This window comes from Melanerpes formicivorus, unplaced genomic scaffold (genome assembly GCF_026170545.1).
Source record: "Melanerpes formicivorus ecotype bairdi unplaced genomic scaffold, bMelFor1.0.p_v2 SCAF_1, whole genome shotgun sequence".
NCBI classification, from domain to species: domain Eukaryota; kingdom Metazoa; phylum Chordata; class Aves; order Piciformes; family Picidae; genus Melanerpes; species Melanerpes formicivorus.
In genome coordinates, this window is record NW_027142353.1 from 34,893,957 (window position 1) to 34,917,306 (window position 23,350).

Consider the following 23,350-nt stretch of genomic DNA (forward strand, 5'->3'; position numbering starts at 1 on the left):
AGCAGTCGTGCTTGGACAACGTCGGCTTGACTTGCAAAGGTGCTGCTGGAGAATCACAGAATTGTTGAGAAAGACTTTTAAGGTCATCAAGTCCAAAAAAGTTAACCCAACATCACCAGGTCACCACTAGACCATATCTCTAAGCTCCATATCTGCACCTTTTAAATAACCCCAGGGGTGGTGACTCCAGCACTTCTCTGGGCAGCCTGCTCTAGGGCTTGACAACCCTTCCAATAAGTAAGATTTTCCTAACATCCAACTTGGCACAACTTGAGGCCATTTCCTCCTATCCTGTCAACTGTTATATGGGAGAGGAGATCAACCCCCACCTCACCCCAACCTCCTTTCAGGGAGTTGTAGACAGCAATGAGGTCTCCCCTCAGTCTTCTCTTCTCCAGACTGAACAACTCTAAGTCCCTCAGCTGCTCCTCACAAGACTTGTTCTCCAGACCCTTCACCAGCTTCATTGCTCTTCTTTGGTCATGTTCCAGCATCTCAATCTTGTTACAGTGAGGGGTCCAAAACGGGGCACAGTATTTGAGGTCCAGCCTTACCAGTGCTGAGCATAGAAGGGCAATCACTGCTCTAGTTTTGCTGGCCCCATTATTTCTGATACAGACCAGAACACTGTTTACCTTCTTGTCCACCTGGACAGATTGCTGGCTCATCTTCAGATAGCTATCAACCAACATCCAAGTTCTTTTCTTCTGGGCAGCCTTCCAGCCAGCCTTTCCCCAGCCTGCAGCATTGCTATGACCCAAATGAAGGATGCAGCCCTTGTCCTTATTGAACCTCATACCCCCGGCCCATAGGTCTATCCTGTCCTGATTGCTCTGAAAGGAGGAAGAGGTTTTGGTCTTTGTTTTTGGATGTTACCTTTCCCTATTCAGAGGGATAAACATGTGAGCATTGTGAGTGCTCTACTCTGAGCTTTGAAGCTTCGACTGAAAACAGAATATAGGTGGAAGTGGCACTAAGGCAGTGCTGGCACTTACAGCAGCTAAAAAAAGTGTGGTAAAATAATCAATGGAGTTTTGAAAAGACAGGAATTATGAGAAAGTATTAAAAAAAAAAAGAGAAGGTCCAAAAATGAGGTCACTGGCTGCAAGAAGTGTAAATGTACAAGCCAGTTGATTACACAAATACCACAGAGACTACTCTACTTGCCCACTGTCCAAACAAGAGCCACATGCTTTTAAAATCCAAAATACTCAAGAGACCACCAAGAATACAACCATTCCATGGGCCATCTCCTCTGAAGGAGGTCCTGTTCAAGTAACATAGAAGACAGTTCAAGAACTGGTGGAAAAAAAATCCATCAAACAGCCTTTCTTCAACTCCCAGTTTCATGTGATGGGCTCCAGAGCAGTCCCAAAGTCTTCTAGGGAGAGTTAGGTAGGATTAAAAAAAGGCACAGTGAAGTTCCATCACACTGTAGCCTACTCATCCTTTAAGGGATGAGATTCTGCAGAGGCATAACATGACATACCTCTTCCTCAGTTTAGCAGAGCAACTGTGGACATTTGGTCTTTTGTCTGGGTTGCAGACTTTTGCTTGAACTGCAGATAAAGATGATCATCCAGCCACATTATCTGACCTGTTTAATGGCATTTTAAAAGTTTATCATTTCAGAAGCTACCTCAGTTTGGTAATCTACAAAAATTACCAGAACATTAAAACCTATTTGCAAAGAATCTATGAAATGAAATCAAAGGGGGGCAGTCTTATTAAAGAACTAATGTATAGACTGAGATTTGAACCATAAAGCACCTCGGGACAAGTTTCCAGCTAGATACAGAGACGAGCTGCAAAGAAGCACAAGAAATTGCCAAACAAACAAAAAAACCCAAGTTTTTAATTTACATGTTCCACAGAAAGCAGTTGCAATGCTCTCTTCTACAGGGCAGTGATCCCTGGTCGTTTGCCACAGTGAATTTTATTCAAATACAAACAATAATGGGAAAGCTGGGCAGGTTTTCCTTGGGACGGAAGTCTGGACCTTGTTAAGCTTCACAGTTTTATCCACGGCAAGTTGCATCTCCCTGTGCCCCATGGTATTATCAGGAGTCCTTCTGATCAGAGGTATCCTTGTTGGGCAGTATAGAAGTGTTGGAAGAAAAGCTCCCCTGATGGCAATGGTACAAGTAAGTTGTGTCCTATAAAAAGTTGGATGTCCCCCACTGTGCCAGATAATCCCCTCAAAAGGGATAACCTGGGACTGGTCCCAACACTGCAGTTTCACTCAACCTTGTGTCTCAGAGAAACTCTCTCAGTCAGGACTGAGATGTAGAGTTTCAGCCAAGCATAGGTGACACCCAGAGCACAGTACACAGAGGTCAGCAACAGAGGGACAAAAGGAAAATGCTGTTTCCAGGGGGTCAGAGGGAATATAATTTCACAGAAGATTTCCAAAGGCACTAGTTGGATGAGGTAGATTGTTTCAAGCCAGTTAAGGAGAGGCCTCTCTCTCCTGTCAGAGGAATGAAAAAAAAAAAAAAAAGATGGTGTTAAAAGGCATGATGGTGAATAAAAACATCTAAATGACATCCAAAATAACATCTAAAAATAACCATTCTGCTTTTGACCAGTGCAAAGACTATTCCCCATAATAAGGCTTTAAATAATATAAAGCTTCACTAGGGAAAAAACCCAAGAAACCATCACCAAAAGAGCTTAACAACAGCACACAGCTAGTTTCCTTGTCATGTGGCTTTGACACCAAGTCCCAGGATGACTTGGAACCGAAGCAGGAATCTCAACAGCTGCTCTGCTTCACCTCACATCACTTCAGTGAACAATGGAACACAGACCTTCACACACACACACACACATTTGTTCCACCAAGGCTGTTCTGTGTCAAAAGATGGGCATGTCAGATCTTAACCTCTGCCCATTTCACCAAAGCTTCCTGTACAATGCACTGAGTCAAGCTCTCTTGCTAAGGACACTGGTGGGAGGGTTTTGACTATGTAGTTTACAAGGCAATTCATGCTCTTCTGGAAGGAATTGTTTTAGTTTGGAAAGTTAGGAACACAAAATGTGCAAAAGTTCCATCTCTAGACAGGAACTAAGCTTCTGCAGAGGTTTTTAGTTAGACAATCTCTTTAGTTCTTGAAAATAAGAAAAAAGCATGACCATGTCAAGGAAGGTTCTCCCGCTCCTCTACTCTGTCTTAGTGATGCTGCATCTGGAGTACAGGGTCCAGTTCTGGGCTCCTCAGCTCAAGAGAGACAAGAAACTACTGGAGAGAGACCAGCAGAGGCTATAAAGATGCTGAAGGAGATGCTGTGGCTGTTAAGCCTGGAAAAGTCTGAGAGGGGATCTCCTCATGCTTATCAATTCTCTAAAGGGTGGGGAGCAAGAGGTTCGGGCCAGATTCTTTTCAGTGGTGCCCAGTGATAAGACAAGGCACAATGGCACAATGGGTACAAAGTGGAACAAAGGATGCTCCAACAGAACATAATGTTCTTTCCTGTAAGGGTGACAGAGCACTGGAACAGTCTGTTCAGAGAGGTTGTGGAATCTCCTTTGCAGAAATTCCAAACCTGCTTGGATGTGATCCTGTGGAACCTGCTCCAGGTGATCCTGCTTTAGATCTTCAGAGGTCCCTTCCCACCCTGATTCCATGAATTCTGGAACACTATGGAGTAAAAAGCAGCCTGGTTGAAAGAGGATCTATAAAACCAGGTGACTGAAGTACTGAACACAGGTTTATAGCCTTTCCAACACCCCTCATTACAGTTTGGTTTTGCCATGGAAAGTTTGAGAAAGTGGAAAGTGCAGGGACTGCAAGGATTGCAAGGTTAAGTACTGTCTTTGGTTAGGTGGGTATGAGAACAACATACTGTTAAAAACACCCAGGGTGACCTGGGCAATTGCAAGTTCTGACAATCAAGTGTTTGCAGGAGGTTTGTTGGCAAATAAGGTTTGTAAATTTAAGCTCTTTATAACCTGTCCTGTCCACATGTGAAAATATGGAGTACACACAGCAGTGTTTGCAACTGCTGACACAAACAAACTCACTGTAGCAGGTAACTAACCATAGCAAGTGCTGCAGCACTGAAATCCTCACAGGCATCACAACTTTGTGCTTCAACAGCACATCAAGCAGGTGGGGAGTTACAGCCTGCAGGGACTAATTGGCCAGCTGGCATGGCTCAAGCACAACAAGCATGTGCTATAATAATCCTTAACTTCAGCTTTGCCTCCAAGAAGAGAGCAGAGGCAGCAGCATTTTCTGACTCACACCACCTCAGTTTGATACTCCAGCATCAGTTTTCTGTGCTGTTCACCCCTTCTGACAGCACTGGTGAAAGTGACAGAATAAATAGGTTTGCTTTTGGGGTTGGGAACAAACTTCTTGAATTACCTGAACAGAGATTTCAAGGAAGAGAAGCTATAAACAGTAAACAGCAGCATAAGCAGTATTTTAAGTGGAAGCTCTGAAATAAAAGGAACACAACATGCTTTAAAAAATTAATTACTAAACCATTGTGCTATATAAATTGCAGTCTTTTTAAATCCTACCAGTCACACTTGCATTGCCTATTTTTTTCCTCCAAACAGAACAATGCTTTATGGCTTAGGACGTCTGAAAATGCACATGTTTACTAGAATAGTGCCACATCCTGCTGGTGGCCAGTCACCAGTGGTGTGCCCCAGGGATCAGTGCTGGGCCCCATCCTCTAACATCTTCATTGATGATCTGGATGAGGGGATTGAGTCAGTCATCAGCAAATTTGCAGATGACACCAAGTTAGGGGCAGATGTTAGTCAGAGGGTAGAAAGGCTCTGCAGAGGGACCTCGACCAACTGGACAGATGGGCAGAGTCCAATGGGATGGCATTCAACAAGTCCAAGTGCTGAGTGCTGCACTTTGGCCATGGCAACCCCATGCAGAGCTACAGGCTGGGGTCGGAGTGGCTGGAGAGCTGCCAAACGGAGAGGGACCTGGGGGTACTGATAGACAGCTGCCTAAACATGAGCCAGCAGTGTGCCCAGGTGGCCAAGGCGGCCAATGGCATCCTGGCCTGCAGCAGGAATAGTGTGGCCAGCAGGAGCAGGGAAGTCATTGTGCCCCTGTACTCTGCATTGGTTAGGCCACACCTTGAGTCCTGTGTCCAGTTCTGGGCCCCTCAGTTTAAGAAGGACATTGAGACACTTGAATGTGTCCAGAGAAGGGCAACAAGGCTGGGGAGAGGCCTTGAGCACAGCCCTGTGAGGAGAGGCTGAGGGAGCTGGGATTGTTTAGCCTGGAGAAGAGGAGGCTCAGGGGAGACCTCACTGCTGTCTACAACTACCTGAAGGGAGGTTGTAGCCAGGAGGGGGTTGGTCTCTTCTCTCTAGCAACCAGCACCAGAACAAGAGGACACAGTCTCAAGGTGCGCCAGGGGGGGTTTAGGCTCGAGGTGAGGAGAAAGTTCTTCACTGAGAGAGTAATTTGTCATTGGAATGTGCTGCCCAGGGAGGTGGTGGAGTCACCATCCCTGGAGGTGTTCAAGAGGGGATTGGATGTGGCACTTGGTGCCATGGTCCAGTCATGGGTCTGTGGTGACAGGTTGGACTCGATGATCCTCAAGGTCTCTTCCAATCTTGGCGATACTGTGATAACAGCATTTGCAATACACTTTAAGTTATCCATAAACACACTGCACTCACTCATTATAATTACAATAAGACAGCACTGCAAATAAGATTTTCCTGTCACAAAAATAAATGGGATGGAAAGCTGAAAGCATGAATGTAACAGCCAAATCAGTGCTTCCCAGTTCTAGGCTGTGTGGTAGATAAAAATTAAGTGATAGAGAAAATGTTTCCTGTCTCAAGAGCAGCTTCACTGTTGCAAACAAGCAGCAGCATCAGACCAAAAGACAGTGTCTGGATTTGAGCTGCTGCATGGTATTTAACTTTAAGCATATTACTGATAGCATGAAGCAGCAATCAGCAGGAAAACAGCCTGCCAGGCTTGTTGTTCCAAGTTGTCTTTAACACTTTTTCTTCATCCTTAAGCAGGAGGAAGTTTCTAGAACTGTGGCAGAATGAGGCATAATGAATACAGGCTATGGCAGTTTCCCATTTCTACTTGAACTTCATGCCTACAGCTCTTGCACAGCTTTTTAAACCAGTATTTCACTGGCTGGAGACTTTTTATTTATGGAAGCAGGCTGACATACAGCTTCCTGCAACTTTCAGCTTGTTTCATGAAACAATCCCAGATCTGCATGTCATCTCTAAAAAACAAACCCAACCCACCCCAAAGCAGTAAGATGAATGCACAGAAAGAAGGAAAACAGTCACCTGCTGGTGTGAACAACAATGGGAAAAGCGAGAAGTGGCCGGTGGTTGTCAGAATCAAGTAGATGCCAGCATCCTTTGCTCTCTGAACAGACAACAAGCTAAAAATGACAAGAATGTTACGCTTTAAGACAGAAATGAAGAAAATTTCAGCAGAACTACATAATTCCTAAGAGACTGAAGAACATGTCAGAGTTGTGTGATACCCCATTCCCAACAAACACTGGACCTGTGGTGAAATTTCCTGCTTCTAGACCACATTGTCTCAGACATGTAAGTGCAGGGGGAAATATACAAATTTAATTATCATCCAGGAAAGCCACAGACCCACTGAACACAAATATCAGGCCTGAAAGTTTTCCAGTAATTTTCTTTTACCATCTGGCTGTCAACATTATCATCCTTACTCTTTCTCCTTCCCTTGATTTTTCCCAGTGTTGATTTGCTCCCTTCCACAATTCCAACTTGAAGAGTTTAAGCATCACTAAAGCTCTGAAGAAGGAAAACGCAGTTTGCAGCAATACTGGTCAGGCAGCTGATGAGCTACAACCTCACTTCTACCCTAAAGAGGCACAAAGTTCCTTTGGTAGAAGCTGCCCACTGGTCTTGTCAAGCACAGTGCAGAAAGTCCCTGTCCTCAGCTGGCTCATGAACAATCTACCCTGCATTTTAAATATGAACCCCAGCATTCATCGAGGCCTGAGCTGCCTGGCAGAAGTAGTACAGTATTTGTACATTGGTCCCTGACAGAGCTTCTTAAACTTCATCTATGCATGCTTGGCAAACCTGAATTTGTAACTCCTCCATGGCAGTGGGGTTGGAACTGGATGATCTTTAAGGTCCTTTCCAACCCAAACATTCTGGGATTCCATGAGTATGGCAGCAGTGTCTAATGGTTCAAGCCAGGCAAGCCAATGAGCTTTTCTCTTCAAAAGGCAAAGCCAACAGACACAACAAATAGGTCTTGGACACTTTTCAGGTGCAATGAATGCACTGCACAACTGCAGTAGTAACAGTGGGGAGGACAAAAGACAGCAGCAAAGCAGCCTGCTTTCATCCACCACGTCACATAAGTGAGTTTTCTCAAGCCTGCTTACAAGTTGTCACTAAGAAAAGGAAGCCTGGAGGGGAAGTTAAATGACTACTTCTGGAAGCTGTGTGTCCACATACAGCCTGAATGCCTTTTATGAACATGAGTTTTTTTTCTCTTTGCATTATTCTAACCACAATTAAGCATTTGGATCCAAACACTTACTTTCTGTTATACTATGCATCTTAAAACAAGCCAGGATTCACAGAGACAAAGAGTGTGTTGTGCACAGGCCTGTGTCAGACCCCAAAATTAATTGCTTATTCATCTTAACACCATATGCTTCTGTTCAGCTCATCTGTAAGTCAGTACAAAGCTTTGCTGTGCCCCACAGAGCTGATATGGGGATCAGCTACTCCCAATAAAGCTCTGCTTAAAGATTCTGTCAATGAAAACTATTGTACAGTATAATCACAGAATCATTTGTGTTGGAAAAGACCTTTAAGATCAGCAAATCCAACTACTATCTGATGCTAAACCATATCCCTCAGCACCAAATCTGTGGCTTTTGAAGACCTCCAGGGATGGAGATTCAACCATCTCCCCTGGGGAGCCTGTTCCAGTATTTGAGAAACCTTTCAGGGGAGCTTCTTCTAATAGTCAACCTAAACTTCCCCTGGTGCAACTTGAGACCACTTCCCCTCATCCTATCACTTGTTACTAGGGAGAAGAGACGAACACCCACCTCACTACCTCTTTTCAGGGAGTCAGAGAATGAGAAGGTCTCCCCTCAGCCTCCTTTTCTCCAGACTAAAGAAGCCAACCTCTCTGTTACTCCTCCTTACCAGACCTGTTCTCCAAACCCTTCACCAACTTTGTTGCCACCCTCTGAACCTGCTTCAGCACCTCAATGTCTTTCTTGCAGTGAGGGACCCAAAACTGAACCCAAGCCAGTGTTAGTACATCATAAAAGATACTGTTTAACACCACACTGGTCTTCTACACATGACACTAACTTCAGCTCACCCTGCTGCAAAGGCAGCCATGTTTTAATCTGCCTGAAATTAATGTACTTGAAGTGTGCTAAGATTTGACTGCTTAAGGCACTCTATAGCCAGGCTCATTTTCTGAAACACACTGAAAACTAAGCAATCCTCTTTGAGGATTCCTCAACAAGTGGCTGCAGGTTCCCTTTGGCCAGCTGCCATGTGCAAAAGTCACTCACCTTAGGGGCAGAATAGCGAGGAGTATTGCTTTTTCATGCACGTGCCAGCCAAACATGAAGGAGCTCAACGCACAAAGAACAAGGCACTGCAGAAAGCCTCTGGGCCCTTGAGGTTTAAACCAAAGACAGAAAACAGAGGGCTAGAAACAACAGGTAAAAACAGGACTTAGTCAAAAGTTTGGCAATCCTGAACACAAACCATTGTCCAATAAGACTTCTGTCAATGCCAATAAACACCACAGCACCCAGGTCGCACTTGTGTGGCACAAGTGTTGTACAGCTCTGTATCTATCTGGATGTATGAGTAGAGTCTTCCTAAGGACTTCATCAGTTTAACAGGAGGGGAAAACAGACTGAAAGACCACAGCCAGCTCCCTCTTACTTGGTCCTGCATAAACTGTCTTTGAATCTAAACCACTAAACTCATTTTATCAAAGTTACTACATAAAGGTGTTGAAACAGACTTCCAGTTAAAGGCTCAATAGAGTGAAAAAGACTCTGTATACCCAGGTAATTACTTATTGAGCCTTCATGCTTTGCTTGCCACATGAAGACCACCACACCTCCATGTAGTTTGTGTTGTTAGGCACCACAAGCTGCCTAAAATTCCATCCATATCTCTTCTCACATGCCAGTTCTACTACTTTCTATCAGAACAGGTTACTTCTAGCTCAGCGTGCAGAGTAGTTTAGGTCCAAGATTGCTTTTAGCAATCTTCTAACCATTCTTGAGTTGACAAGGGTCATAATTTTAACCACAACTGAAGAAAGTACTACTGTGCATGAGAAAAGGTTAATTCAACATTTATCCTAATAATTGTTTTGACTATGTTTGGTTTTAAAGAAAACCTCTTTGCTGTGCTAGCATTAAAATTCATGTGAAGTGCACGTTAAATCAAATCCGTGGGTGACAAAGCACAAACTTCCCAAAACATTCTTTGTTCTTACCAATATAGATATGAAAGTACAGATTAATGTTGCCAGTGGAGTCACAGAAGGGAGGACAGTATGTTCAAACTCTTGAACCAGCCCTCCTGTCATTGAGGCTTTAGGAATTTTTGTAGGATCAAGCACATTACACTGTAAACCTAAAAACAAAGCACAAAAAAAAGCACAAACTGGTTCAGTGTTAATGAAGCAAACCAAGTAGCTGAACTAGATACATGGCCAAGATTTTTTTTCATAGAATGGATTAGGCTGGAAGAGACCTTACAGATCATCTAGTTCAACCTGCCTTCCATAAGCAGGGGTGCCTCTCAACTAGGCTCAGCTGCTCAAGGCCTTGTTCAACCTGGCCTTGAACAGCCCCAGGAAGGAGGCATCTACAACCTCCCTGGGCAGCCTATACCACAGTCTCACCACCCTCATACTAAAGAACTTCTTCCGAAAATTCAGTCTAACCCTACTGTCCCTCAGCTCAAAACCATTCCCTCTTGTCCCATCACTAGACACCCTTATGGAAAGGGCCTCTCCAGCCTTTCTGTAGGATCCCTTCAGGTCTTGGAAGGTAGCTATAAGGTATCCCCCTGGAGTCTTCTCCTCTTGAGGCTGAACATCCCCAGTTCCCTCAACCTATCCTTGTTTCAGAGGTGTTCCAGCCCTTAGATCATCTTTGTGGCCCTCTGGACTCACTCAACAGCTCTGTGTCTTTCTCATGATGGGAACACCAGAACTGAATGCAGTATTCAAGGTGGGGTCTCACAAGGGCAGAGTAAAGGGGTAGAATCACCTCTCTTGACCTGCTGGCCACACTCCTCTTAATGCAGCCTAGTATATAATTTGCCCTCTGGGCTGCATAAGCACGCTGCCAGCTCATGTTGAGCTTCTCATAAATCAATACACCCAAGTCTCTTTCTTCAGAGCTACTCTATCTTTGAATAGATAGATTGATTTCAACCGTCCTGCCAAAGCAGGTTCACCTAGTGAAAGTCACACAGGAATGCACCCAGCAGGTTTTGAATAGCTCCAGACATGGAGACTCCACCACCTCTCCAGGCAGCCTGGTCCAGTGCTCCATCACCCTTACAAAGAAGTTCCTCCTCATGTTTAGGTGAAACTTCTTACAGTTAAGTTTGTGTGTTACCCTTTGTACTGTCACTGGGCACCACTGAAAAAAGATTGGCTCCATCCTCCTGACACCCAATCTTTCAGTATTTGTAAGCATTTGAGATCCCTCCCTCAGTCTTCTCTTTTCCAGACTAAAAAGACAATTTTCTGAGTGCTTCCTCCTAAGAAAGATGTTCTAGTCCACTCGTTTCTGTACACCTCTTCTGTACCCTCTCCACCAAATCCCTGTCCCTCTTGATCCAGGGAGCTCAGAACTCCAGATGTGGCCTCACCAAGGCACAGTAGAGAGACAGGAGAACCTCCTTCAATGGGCTTGCCACTCTCTATTTGATGCACCCCAGGATGCTCTTCTTGACCACAATAGTACATTGCTGGCTCATGGTCATCCTGTTGCCTACCAGGACTCCCCAGAGCTGCTCTCCAACAGACCAGCCCCGTACTGATGCATGGCACCAAATAGCAGATTAGCATACTGTACCAAAAATGGTTAGTGCTTTATCCACAGCGTTGTACAAAGCCCAGAAGTTGGGGGCCCAATAAGCATGGCAGAGACCTCTCTTGAAAGGAAAAAGCCGGTGAAGGACTTGAGGCAGCTGGCCCTACAGAAACCACAAAAGAAAGAAATGGCTGCTTTAAGAGAAATGTGCTTTATAGTTTCCTAAAACCATTTTCTGACATTTTTTCACCTGTTATTGCCCTGAACAGGTTATTACCAGTACTATGAAGGGTCCCAAGGAAAGAGCAGAAATGAGACTGACAACCAATCCCAGAAGAGACACATGAAGAAAGCTGAAACTTCTCCACTTCAGGGATCCATCTACAAGAAGCAAAGAGGTTATGAAATCAGTTTCCGTGGCAAGTAGAGAGGGAGCTAAAAGCATTCCACAGTAACAGTGAATGGCCAGCACCTAAGAGCAGCACAGACCCTTTTATGTTAAATTCAGTTCTTTCCTCTGCAGAACCACAGAATGGTGGGGGTTAGGTGGGATTTCTGGAGGTCACTCAGTCTAACCCCCCTACTGAAGCAGTTTCAACTAAAGCAGGTTGCACAGGATCATGTCCAGGTAGGTTTTGAAAGTCTCCAGAGAAGACTCCACAGCCTGAGCAGCCAGTTCCAGTGCTCTGGCACCCTCAAAGGAAAGAAGTGTTTCCTCATGTTCATATAGAACTTCCAGAACTTCCTTTGTTCCAGTTTGTGCCTGTCACTCCTTGTCTCATCACTGGGCAACAATGAAAAGTGTCCAGTCCCATTCTCTTGCTCCCCACCCTTTTGCTACTGATAAGCACTGAGAAGATCTCCTCTCAGTCTTCTCCAGGCTTCAACTGTTACTTTGCAGTTACTTCTTCCACACTGAAATTTCACCATTACAGAAACTCTCAGTATTTTCTGTCAATATGAAGAGCATCAATCATGATCTTCAGTGCTGAGGAGTGGGAAGAAACTCAAAGGAGGACTTTGAAATAGTTTCTGGTGTTATCAAGACCCCACTAATGAACACAATCTCCCAAAAGTGAGCAAGGAATCATCCACCTTACCTGCATTGTTTGCAGTAAAGCAATAGGATCGCAGCAAGTAAATGCCATATGCTGGGGCCACGTATATGTAGATGTGCTTTAAATGAAGAAGAAGAGCAAAGAAAAAAGCACCCTCCAAGTAGCTTCTCTAAAAGAGAAAAACAACATCTAAGCTCTTCTACTTGTTAGCCCTTTGTAGTAAAGCTTATTGGTCCTCTGTTGTACTTGTAAGGTGACAGAACATTTATCATAGGCAGAAAAAGTGAATAGCTGCTTCAAACTACAGTACTGTTACAGACAACAGGTATGGAGGTTACATCATCACATAACACTTAGAACTAGGGCAGTGCTCACCTCCTCACAGCTTCACAGATAATTTATCAGTTTGGTTGGAAGAGATCTTTAAGATCAGTAAGTCCAACTACTATATAACTCTACCAAGTCTGATGTGAAATCATGTCCCTCAGCACATCTCTGCAGCTTTTAAACGCTTCCAGGAATGGGGATTCAACCACCTCCCTTGGGAGCCTGTTCCAGTGTTTGAGAGCCCCTTCAGTGAAGAAGTTCCTTCTAATATCCAACCTAAACCTCTCCCGGTGCAACTTGAGGCCATTTCCTCTTGTCCCATCACTTAACACTAGAGAGAAGAGACCAACATCTATCTGGCCACAACCTCCTTTCAGGTAGTGGTAGAGGTGGTCTCCCCTCAGCCTCCTTTTTGCCAGGCGTAACAACCCCAGTCCCCTCAGCCACTCCTCACAAGACCTGTTCTCTAAACCCTTCACCAGCTTTGCTGCCCTTCTCTGGACACACTCCAGCACCAAAATGTCCTTGTAGTGAGTGGCCCAAGACTGACCCCAGTACTCATGGTGTGGCCTCAGCATTGCTAAGCACAGGGGGAAGAACTTAGAAGTGACTTGGAAGACGACAAGCTGGCAGGAAACCATGACACAGTAGTAAGGTCTAACAGACTTTAGGTTTCTCATGAGGAACTGCAACACTGCAGCATCGGTAAGGAATTGAGTTTCAAGTCCTCCTCTTAACCCTAAATGAATCAGATAATTAGACATCCCGTTTAGTACCCCTCAACTTCAAGCTACTATTAATATGAGCAGCTCATTGAAGCTAATTAATGCACTAAAATACTTACAGTGACAAACAGGAAAGAGCTGCTCAAGCTTACCTGACATATTCGGACAACAGAAAGGAGCATCAGCCCAGAGAGAAAGCCATTGTACTGAAAGTGAATATCTGAACTCAGGTCAAGGAAGGAACAAAGCAAGCTTTCTTTCCAACTACTGCCAGTCTTCTGGGGAAGATTCAAGCTTATCAACAATAAATGCAAATTGCAATGGAACTTAAATCAGGAAAGTAACCCTAAATTCACTCCATAGAGATATGAAGTCATTAACTAACCATCCCTGTAAGCTCAGACAAAATCTGCTAATACTAGTACATTATCTTGATGAAATGAAGCCTAACAACCTGATGCCACGTATCAGGCAACTTAGAGGGTATAAATCAAAAAGACTAAAAGCTTGATTCTGCACTTTCTGAATTTTTGGTATTAGATTCTGCCTCACATTAGTTAATGGGTGCAGATGGCAGCCCTCACTTATCACCTACCACCTGTCAGCAGGAAACTTAGAGGACTGAGACAGACAAAACTGGTCCTCCCTGTAAAAATTCCTGTTTTCTTGTTCTCTCCTCAGCTACATCAATGGATGTTGTGGCAAGACTGACTCACAATAATTGGACTTTCCAGAGGTATGTTTATATCACAGAATGCTGTAGCTTGGAAGGGACCTCTGGACATCATCTAGCCCAACCCACTTGCTAAAGCAGGGTCTCTCAGAGCATGCTGCCCAGGATTGCAATGTCCAGGCAGGTTTTCAATCTCTCCAGAGAAGCAGATCCCATGACCTCTCCAGGCAGCCTGTTCCAGTGCTCTGGCACCCTCAAAGGAACAAAGTTTTTCCTCATGTTCAGGTGGAACTTCCTGTGTTCCAGTTTTTGCCTGTTGCCTCTTGTCCTGCCACTGGGCATCACTGAAAAGAGTGTGGCCCATCCTCTTCACCTGACCCTGCCCTTTAGATATGGCTAAGTACTGAGCAGATCCCCTCAGTCTTGCCTTCTCTAGGGGTCTCAGCCTTTCATAGTTTCATAGTTTCATTCAGGGTTGGAAGGGACCACAAGGATCATCTAGTTCCAACCCCCCTGCCATGGGCAGGGACACCCCACACTAGATCAGGCTGGACAGAGCCTCATCCAGCCTGCTCTTAAACACCCCCAGGGACGGGGCCTCGACCACCTCCCTGGACAACCCATTCCAGGGTTTCACCACTCTCATGGTGAAGAACCTCCTCCTCACATCTAGCCTGAATCTCCCCACCTCCAGCTTCATTCCATTCCCCCTAGTCCTATCACTACCTGATATCCTGAGAAGTCCTTCCCCAGCCTTCCTGTAGGCCCCCTTCAGATACTGGAAGGCGACAATTAGGTCACCTCAGAGCCTTCTCTTCTGCAGACTGAACAGCCCCAACTCCTTCAGTCTGTCCTCATAGGAGAGGTGCTCCAGCCCTCTGATCATCCTCGTGGCCCTTCTCTGGACACCTTCCAGCACCTCCACATCCCTCTTGTAATAGGGGCTCCAGAACTGGACACAGTACTCCAGGTGGGGTCTCACCAGGGCTGAGTAGAGGGGGAGGATCACCTCCCTCGACCTGCTGGCCACACTTCTCCTGATGCAGCCCAGGATCTGATTGGCTTTGCGGGCTGCAAGTGCACACTGAGAGCTCATGTTGAGCTTTTTGTCCACCAGCACCCCCAAGTCTCTCTCCTCAGGGCTATCCTCCAGCCAGTCACTGCCCAGCCTGGATTTGTGCCTGGGATTGCCTCGACCCAGATGCAGGACCCTGCACTTGCTCTTATTGAACTTCATGAGGTTGGCCTGTGCCCACCTCTCCAGCCTGTCAAGGTCCCTCTGCATGGCCTCCCTTCCCTCCAGTGTGTCTGCTGCACCACACAGCTTGGTGTCATCAGCAAACTTGCTGAGGGTGCACTCAATGCCACTGTCCATGTCCCCCACAAAGATGTTGAATAAGATAGGTCCCAGGACTGATCCCTGAGGGACTCCGCTTGTCACTGGCCTCCACTGGGACATGGAGCCATTGACAGCCACTCTTTGGGTGCGGCCATCAAGCCAGTTCCTTATCCATCTAGTGGTCCACCCATCAAACCCATGTGTCACCAGTTTGGAGACCAGGATGTGGTGCGGGACAGTGTCGAAGGCTTTGCTCAGGTCCAGGTAAACGACATCAGTTGCTCGCCCCTCAGCTATTAATGTTGTCACCTGCTCATAGAAGGCCACCAGGTTGGTCAGGCAGGATTTGCCCTTGGCAAAGCCATGCTGACTGTTCCCAATCACCTCTTCACTATTCTTTTGAGCGAGTAGTGACTCCAGGAGGATCTGTTCCATGATCTTTCCAGGCACAGAGGTGAGACTGACTGGCCTGTAGTTCCCTGGTTCCTCCTTCTTGCCCTTTTTGAAGATGGGGGCAATGTTTCCCCTTTTCCAGTCTGTGGGGACTTCACCAGACTGCCATGACTTTTGAAATATAATAGAGAGGGGTTTAGCAACCTCATCTGCCAGTTCTCTCAGTACCCGTGGGTGTAACCCGTCGGGTCCCATGGACTTGAACACTTTCAGGTTCTTCAGATGATCACGAACCTGATCTGCACTTACAATGGGCAGTTCTTCCTCCCTGTCCCTGGCTTTGACTTCCATAACATCAGGAGTGTGGCTAGAGGCCCTTGCAGTGAAGACTGAGGTAAAGAAGTTATTAAGTACCTCAGCCTTTTCCTCATCACAGGTGACCATGTCACCAGTTTCCTTTCTGAGGGGGCCCACACCTTCCCTAGTCTTCTTCTTCCCATTAATATACCTGTAAAAGTTCTTAGTATTCCCTTTAATCTCCCTGGCTAGATTCAACTCAAACTCTGCTTTGGCTTTCCTGACCAGGACTCTTGCTGCTCGGGCAGCTTCCTTGTATTCCCCCTGTTCTACCTGTCCTTCCCTCCTCTTCCTGTAGAGTTTCCTTTTAAGTAATAGTGTGTCCAGTAGCTCCTTGCCCATCCAGGCAGGCCTCCTAGCATTCTTACCTGCTTTTCTCTTTGTTGGTACACAGAGCTCCTGGACACAGAGGAGGTGGTCCTTGAATACTGACCAGCTGTCCTGGGTCCCTCTTCCCTCCAGGGCTTTGTCCCATGACACTTTGGCTAGCAGATCCCTGAAGCGATCAAAATCTGCATGCCTAAAGTCTAGGGTCGTGAGCTTGGAATACTTCCTCCTGATTGCCCTGAGGATGTTAAATTCAACTGCTTCATGGTCACTGCAGCCAAGGCCGTCTCTGAGCCTCACATTGCTTACCAGCCCTTCCCTGTTGGTGAGAACAAGGTCCAGCATAGCACCATTTCTTGTTGGTTCCTCCACCATTTGGAGGAGGAAGTTGTCTTCTATGCAGTCCAGGAACATCCTGGATTGCTGGTGCCTTGCTGTGTTGTCCCTCCAGCAGATGTCCGGGTGGTTGAAATCACCCATGAGGACCAGGGCTTGTGACCTGGAAGCTGCTTCTATTTGCCTATGGAGGGCCTCATCTGCTTGGATCTGCTGGTCAGGTGGCCTGTAGGAGACCCCCACAGTAATATCTTCTTCCCCTGTCCTGCCTTTAATTTTGACCCATACACTCTCAACTAGCTTATCATCCCTCCCCAGGTGGAGCTCCACTGATTCCAACTGGCTATTGACATAGAGGGCAACACCTCCTCCTCTCCTTCCCTGCCTATCCTTCCTAAAGAGTTTATACCCATCTATGCCTACATCCCAGTCATGGGATTCATCCCACCAAGTTTCAGTAACAGCCACTATGTCGTGGCATCCCAGCAGCACAGTGGCCCTTAACTCATCCTGTTTGTTGCCCAAGCTGCGCGCATTCGCATAGAAGCACTTCAGCTGGGCTGGCCCTGTCCTCCTCTTGTGCCAAATCCCCTCGGTTTCCACAGAATGTCCTGGTGGATCATTCGTGGCTTGCCTCAGGGTAGCAAGTTGAGAGCCCTTACCAGCTCTCCTTCTCTCTACTGCTGGTGAGCTGCCCCTTTCCTCAAAGACAGGCTCCAATTCCCTACTCATCTTTGCAGCCCTCTGTTGGACTCCTTCCAGCAGTTCCTTTTCTCTACCAGGGAAGCCCAGGACCAGACACAGTACTCCAGGTGTGGTCTAGAGCATAGAGGGACAAGAACCTCCCTCAGCCTGTTGGCAACAATGCACCCCAGGATATCACTGGCCTTCTTGGCCACAGGAGCACACCACTGGGTCCTGGTGAACTTGTTGTCCAGAGCATCCTCTAAGAAAACCGTTGTCAATTCTCCTGTAACATTAGCCAATTGAAGCCAGCCTAAACATAAAGCACTTGCAGAGATTTTCTTTGCCATGGGACAAACCTAGAACCACATCCAGAAAAGCAGCTCTCTGCTAACACTTGTGAAGGCAACTGGAGGAGGAGCAGCCAGCAGAAACAGGCACGTTGCTGCCAGCCTCATCATGCAGTTCTGGCAAACCCCAGCAAAAAATGGAACAATTCCATCTTGCCAAATCATAATTGTAATGAAAACATGAAGTTACTCAACTAACCCCACAAGCAAACAGTAACATTACTTGCTGTGATGGAAACAAAAACATTCACAGGTTTGTACCACATGCTGTAACAGGTTGTGAAGAAACAAACACACCAAAACACAAACAGCCCACACCAGTTTGTAAGGATACGATCCACAATTAACAACCCAAAATTCCATAGCAGCAGAACAGCAAGAATAAATGCTGGCTTTTCCAGGGTATTCTTTACAGCTCGCTTTCCACCCATGCACTTGCACCACCTGAAGAAGAGCAGAAGAAAAAGTTTTAACTGAAACACACAACAAACCCATTGCTGCATTTTACAGTTGCAAAGTGCTTTAAACCTGAAGCGAACTACTTTATTAAGATGCATAGCAACGATAAGATCCTTGGTCAAGAGATGACCTTGTCATGAATAAAGTTTAACAAAAACAGGATCTTAAATTTCAATAGCTGTAGTGTGTTCCACATGCTAAAACTTAAGTAATTTTACCTCAGACTCATGTCTCGCATTCATAGAATGGTCTGGGTTGGAAGGGACCTCTAAAGTCACAGTATCACAGTATCACCAAGGTTGCTCATTCAAGCATGCAAGTCAAAGCAAAAGGAATGTCATAATGCAAAGCCAGCCTCGTTCAAATAAGCTAAAGGAGCTCAAGGAGAGCTCCAATGCAGCAGAGAACTTTCAGCCCAAACTTTGAGCAGACAGGATGAGGTAAGACCTTTATAGATTAAGGCAGACAATTCTTAAAACACTTTTCCCCTTCTGCTCTTTAGGTGCAGGATAAACACTTCTCTTTCACAAAGACACAGCACACTTAAAAATATACAATCTTGATATTGTTGAGTTAGACTTTGAATAATCAATTTATCATCAAGAGTACCACAACAACTGGAGTTATTTCACATATTAGATGACACTGGCATGCTATCACAAGTTTCCTTTATGCTTCTGCTTTAGAAGAACAGAATCACAGAATATTAGGGATTGGAAGGGACCTCAAAAGATCATCCAGTCCCAACTCCCTGCCAGAGCAGGATCACCTAGAGCAGATCACACAGGAATGCATCCAGGCAGGTCTTGAATATCTCCAGAGAGGGAGATTCCACAACCCCACTGGGCAGCCTGTTCCAGTGTTCTGTTACCCTCAGTGAAAAATGTTTTCCTCATGTTTCCATGGAACTTCCTATACCTCAAATTCCATCCACTGCCCCTTGTCTTGTCATTGGGTATCACTGAGCAGAGCCTGGCTCCATCCTCTTGGCACTCCTGCTTTACATATTTACAAACATAAATGAGGTCACCCCTTGGTCTCCTCCTCTCCAAACTAAAAGGCCTGGCTCCCTCAGTCCCTCCTCATAAAAGCAGAAGGAAAGTAACAGGAAAAAAACAGTTGGGTGCACCCAAACTGTCCTGCAACTCCTACAAAACAAATCCAGACAGAAACAAATCACCTCTCCTGCGTGAAACAGCACCTCACGTCTGAACAGGTACAAACCTGATGGCACAGACAGCAATAGTGTCTCCCAGGACAACAAAAAGTTATCTTGTATTTAGCAACCTGTTCCAAACTTCTCCCAACTTTGATTATTTCCATGCAGTTACAAGCTTACTTGCACAAAAAAATATTACTTGTTTTCACTCCAGAAAAAGCCCATACATCAACAACTACCCATTGCACCTAAAATGAGAACATGAAGACTTACTCACGAACTGCATAGATGAACACTAGATCTGTAAAGATGACCGAGAACCTTTGGAAGAAGATGGTTGCGTGGCTGGTGTAGTTTAGGTTCTCAATAACCAACATCTTGGGGTCAAAGTACTGGGCAACATGGGAAAGTGCATACTCAAACCAAGCAAAAAAAGGTGGATAATCCAGGGTCCATTCTGAAGTTGCCTAAAGGAAAAAAAAGATTACATAGTTTGCAATAACAGAATGGGTTTGGTTGGAAAAGACCTTTAAGATCAGCAAGTCCAACCGTTATCTAAATGTACCAAATCTGATGGTACCACATCTCTGTAGCTTTTAACTACCTCCAGGGATTCAACCACCTCCCTGAACAACTTATGCCAATGTTTGAGAACCATTTCCATGAAGAATCCAATCCAAACCTCCCTTGGTGCAACTTGAGGGCATTTCCTGTCATCCTAACACTTGTTACTAGGGAGAAGAGAACAACCACCTGGCTCCAACCTCCTCTCAAGTAGTTGTAGACAGCAAGGAGGTCTCCCCTGAGCCTACTTTTCTGCAGGCTAAACAATCCCAGTCCCCTCAGCTGCTCCTCATAAGGTATACTCTCCAGAACCCTCACCAGCTTTGTTGCCCTTCTCTGAACACATTCCAGCACCTCAATGTCTGCCTGATATTGAGGGCCTAAAACCAAACCCAGTACTCAAAGTGTAGCCTCACCAGTACAGGGGCAAGATTGCTTCTCTGGTCCTGCTGGCCACACTATTTCTGATACAGGCCAGGATGCTATTTGCTTTCTTGGCCACCTGAGCACACTGCTAGCTAGCTCATGTTCAGCCACCTGTCAACAAGCACCCCCACGTCCTTTGTCACTGTGCAGTTTTCCAGCCACTCTGCCTCAAGCCCGTAGCATTTCATGCGATTGTTGTGACCTGAGTGCAGGACTCAGCACTTGGCCTTGTTAAGTTTTCCCACTGCACAATAAGTTAACACAATCCATGCTGTTTACAGTCCCTCAGGTACAGTTCACCACAGCAAATCAGATGATGTATCTTAACTTAGTTGCCTCTGTCTAACAGAAACTACTTCACAATGAAGTAGTAGATGTATGGTGCTGAACATGATTTTAGCTTTGTTCTGTAGTCCTAGTAGAGGGACAGGACATCTCTTGATTAATAGAAAAAGATTATAAACAGCATTTTGTGCATCTGCACCTAACCAGTATATAATTGTCTGTTCTTTATAGATAACCTTAGGACAACATTAAAAAAACTCAGTCAAATAGCTGACTGGGAATATTTCTCTACATTAGAGAAACCACCAGCCCAATCAGCCTTGTTACAGTCTCAAAATTATTTTTACTCACTAGTCAAGAACATTTATTTCTAATAAGACTTTATCAAGATCAAATAGGGTGTTTTGTTTGTGGTGGTTCTGTCTCGTTTTTCATAAGAACTGACTTTATGTCCTGACCAACAATTAACTCCTTGGCTGTGAAAATCAGTGAAGAGAAAGGAAAACCAGAGCAAGTTGGGATGGGGTGTATTTGTTAAGTGTGTGTGTTCCCAAATGCTTGTTTTACACTGCTGAAAGACATCCTGGGCTTTGGCACCAAGCAGTTATTACTGGGATCACACTGGCATCACAAGAATTTGTTGTACAGTATTGGATCAGCCTGTCAAAGTTTTGAGCCACAACCATCAACAGCTCCTGAATAGACAGTTCCCAGACAGTTATGAGGAGGAAGACTAGAGACTAATACTTGTCCTAGAACTCAAGGAGATAATGAGAGACAGATTAAAACCCACTTGTAGGTTGAGTCTATCATCAACTTAAAGGTGATTCACCCACATTAAATCTGTGCATGCTAGTAGTGCCAGAAGAGGCTCAAAACCTTAATAGTAATTGATTTCTTAATGTATATACCCATTTACATGATTCATTCTTTAGCATGATAGCTGATAATGATAGCACTAATGACAAGAATGAAGAGAGCTGCAAATTAAGACTGCCATGCAACTCTCTCCCATGTCACACAGCCTAATAACCCATGTGCCTTAACTGCCTTTTTCATTTTACCGAAATTCTAGCAGCTTCCCCAAACAATTCTTTCTTTTTAAACTAAATGCTTCACAGAGCCAACAAATCATGACTAGTATGTTTTTGTGCCACTGTTCTAGAGCTGCCAACCATCAATATCCATGGCATGCATTTCCTGCGCAGCGAAGCCTTTAGCAGTCACACAGACTGACATACCCAATGTACCTGGAATTCATATGCAGCTAAAAACCCAGATACTTACTTCATAGTACCACTCAGAGATGGGCAAGTTGTAAGTGATGGCGAGCCAATTCCTATGTACTTCAAAATCTGTGGAATAACTACAGAAGGTGTATATTAAGAGTCACATACTTAAAGGAGAAATGTTTCAGAGCACACCACCACAAGTAGATAAAGAGGAAGCCCAGAAGATTTTTCACCAAGGAACTCAGATGCTGAGTGATGCCCTATCCAGAAACATTCAAGGTCAGGCTGGGTGAGGATCTGAGCAATCAGATCTAGAATTTTAGAATCAGTTTGGTTGCAAAAGGCCATCAAATCCAACCGTTATCGAATGCTACCAAGTCTGGTGCTAAACCATGTCTCCCAGCACAACATATCTATGGCTTTTAAATACCTCCAGGGATGGGGGGTTTTCCACCACCTCCCCGGGGGATCCTATCCCAGTGTTTAAGAATCCTTTCAGTGAAGAAGTTTCTTCTAATCTCCAGCCTTACACTCCCCTGGTGCACCATTTCCTCTTGTCCTTTGTTACTAGCGAGAAGAGGCCAACACCCACCTGCCTCATCCCTTACAGGCAGTTGTGGATGCCCCTGCTCACTGCAGAGGAATTAGACTAAGGAGCCTTTAAAAGGCTCCTTCCAACCCAAACTACTCTCTGATTCCAAAAGCTTTACGCCAAGGACACAAATGGGCAATTACAGGACAAGAATTTTTTCTAGCTGGACCTTTTCTGACGTTTAATTCAAAATTCCCAGGTTCTATTTTTTAAAATGTATTTGTTTTAGGAAATACCCTAAATAGTTCCTTTTAAAATTCCAGGGCGTTCAAGGTTTAAAGACCTCCTGGCTCCCCATCCGCGAACAGCCGCCAAGCAGAACGGGCTGTGAACTCCTTCAAGCACGAAGCCTATTTCACGCCGCCGAGAGGAGGAGGCAGCAGCACCCCGCTCCCCAGAACCACCCCACGGAAATAAAGACCTTGAGGCCACCACGGCCCCACGCCAGCCCATGCCCCCATCCCCCTGACAAGGGACAGACAGACCGTGCCGCCCGCCTCAGCCACAGCCGCGGGCCAGCTCCTTACTAGGCGGGGATGAGGAGGCACTTGAGGAAGGAGACGCCGAGCGCTAGAGCACAGAACCACCTACGGCGGCCCGCCGCCATGGCAGAGCACCGCTGAGGGAGGCGCCACGCACGCGCAGGAACGGAACCGGGGCCCGCCGCAGGCGTTTAAACAGCGAGGTCCCGCCCGCCGCCCACGGTGCGCGTGCGCGGGCTCCGCGCGGCCGCGCCCGCACGAGCGGCACTGCGCGTGCGCGGGGCCACGTGTGAGGCGTCTGCGTCTGGCTGCGAATCGGAGCTGCGGGGTTCGGTCGTGTGGGACTGCCAGCGGAGTGGGGTGGTGTGGGAGCACAGCGTGGGGCGCTGGGTGGCAGAGGGACCCGGCCTGGAGTTGGGTGGCTGTGGGAGCGGGTACGGAGTTGGGAGGTGGTAGGGTTGTGTGGGACTACCGGTGGAGTTGGTGGTGTGGGACAAAGGTTAGGACCTGGGTGATCATGCAATCATAGAA

The 23,350-nt window shown here is 45.9% G+C and overlaps 1 protein-coding gene across 2 annotated transcripts; it reads right to left on the bottom strand.

Moving 5' to 3' along the window:
• Positions 1-1,825: 1,825 nt before the first annotated feature.
• ALG8 (ALG8 alpha-1,3-glucosyltransferase) lies at positions 1,826-22,964 on the bottom strand. Of its 2 annotated transcripts, XM_068139953.1 has the most exons (13): positions 22,865-22,964; positions 21,801-21,879; positions 19,512-19,705; positions 17,955-18,064; positions 13,314-13,381; positions 12,152-12,278; positions 11,329-11,432; positions 11,094-11,214; positions 9,497-9,636; positions 8,550-8,689; positions 6,298-6,395; positions 4,370-4,442; positions 1,826-2,470 (listed from the first exon to the last, which is right to left on the bottom strand). In XM_068139953.1, exons 1-13 carry the CDS (start codon positions 22,942-22,944, stop codon positions 2,239-2,241), a joined length of 1,566 nt encoding a protein of 521 aa, XP_067996054.1. In that variant the 5' UTR covers positions 22,945-22,964; the 3' UTR covers positions 1,826-2,238. The 2 variants fall into 2 exon arrangements, with proteins under 2 accessions (XP_067996054.1, XP_067996062.1); XM_068139961.1 differs by lacking the exons at positions 21,801-21,879; positions 22,865-22,964 and having other exon boundaries at positions 19,516-19,591.
• Positions 22,965-23,350: the final 386 nt, after the last annotated feature.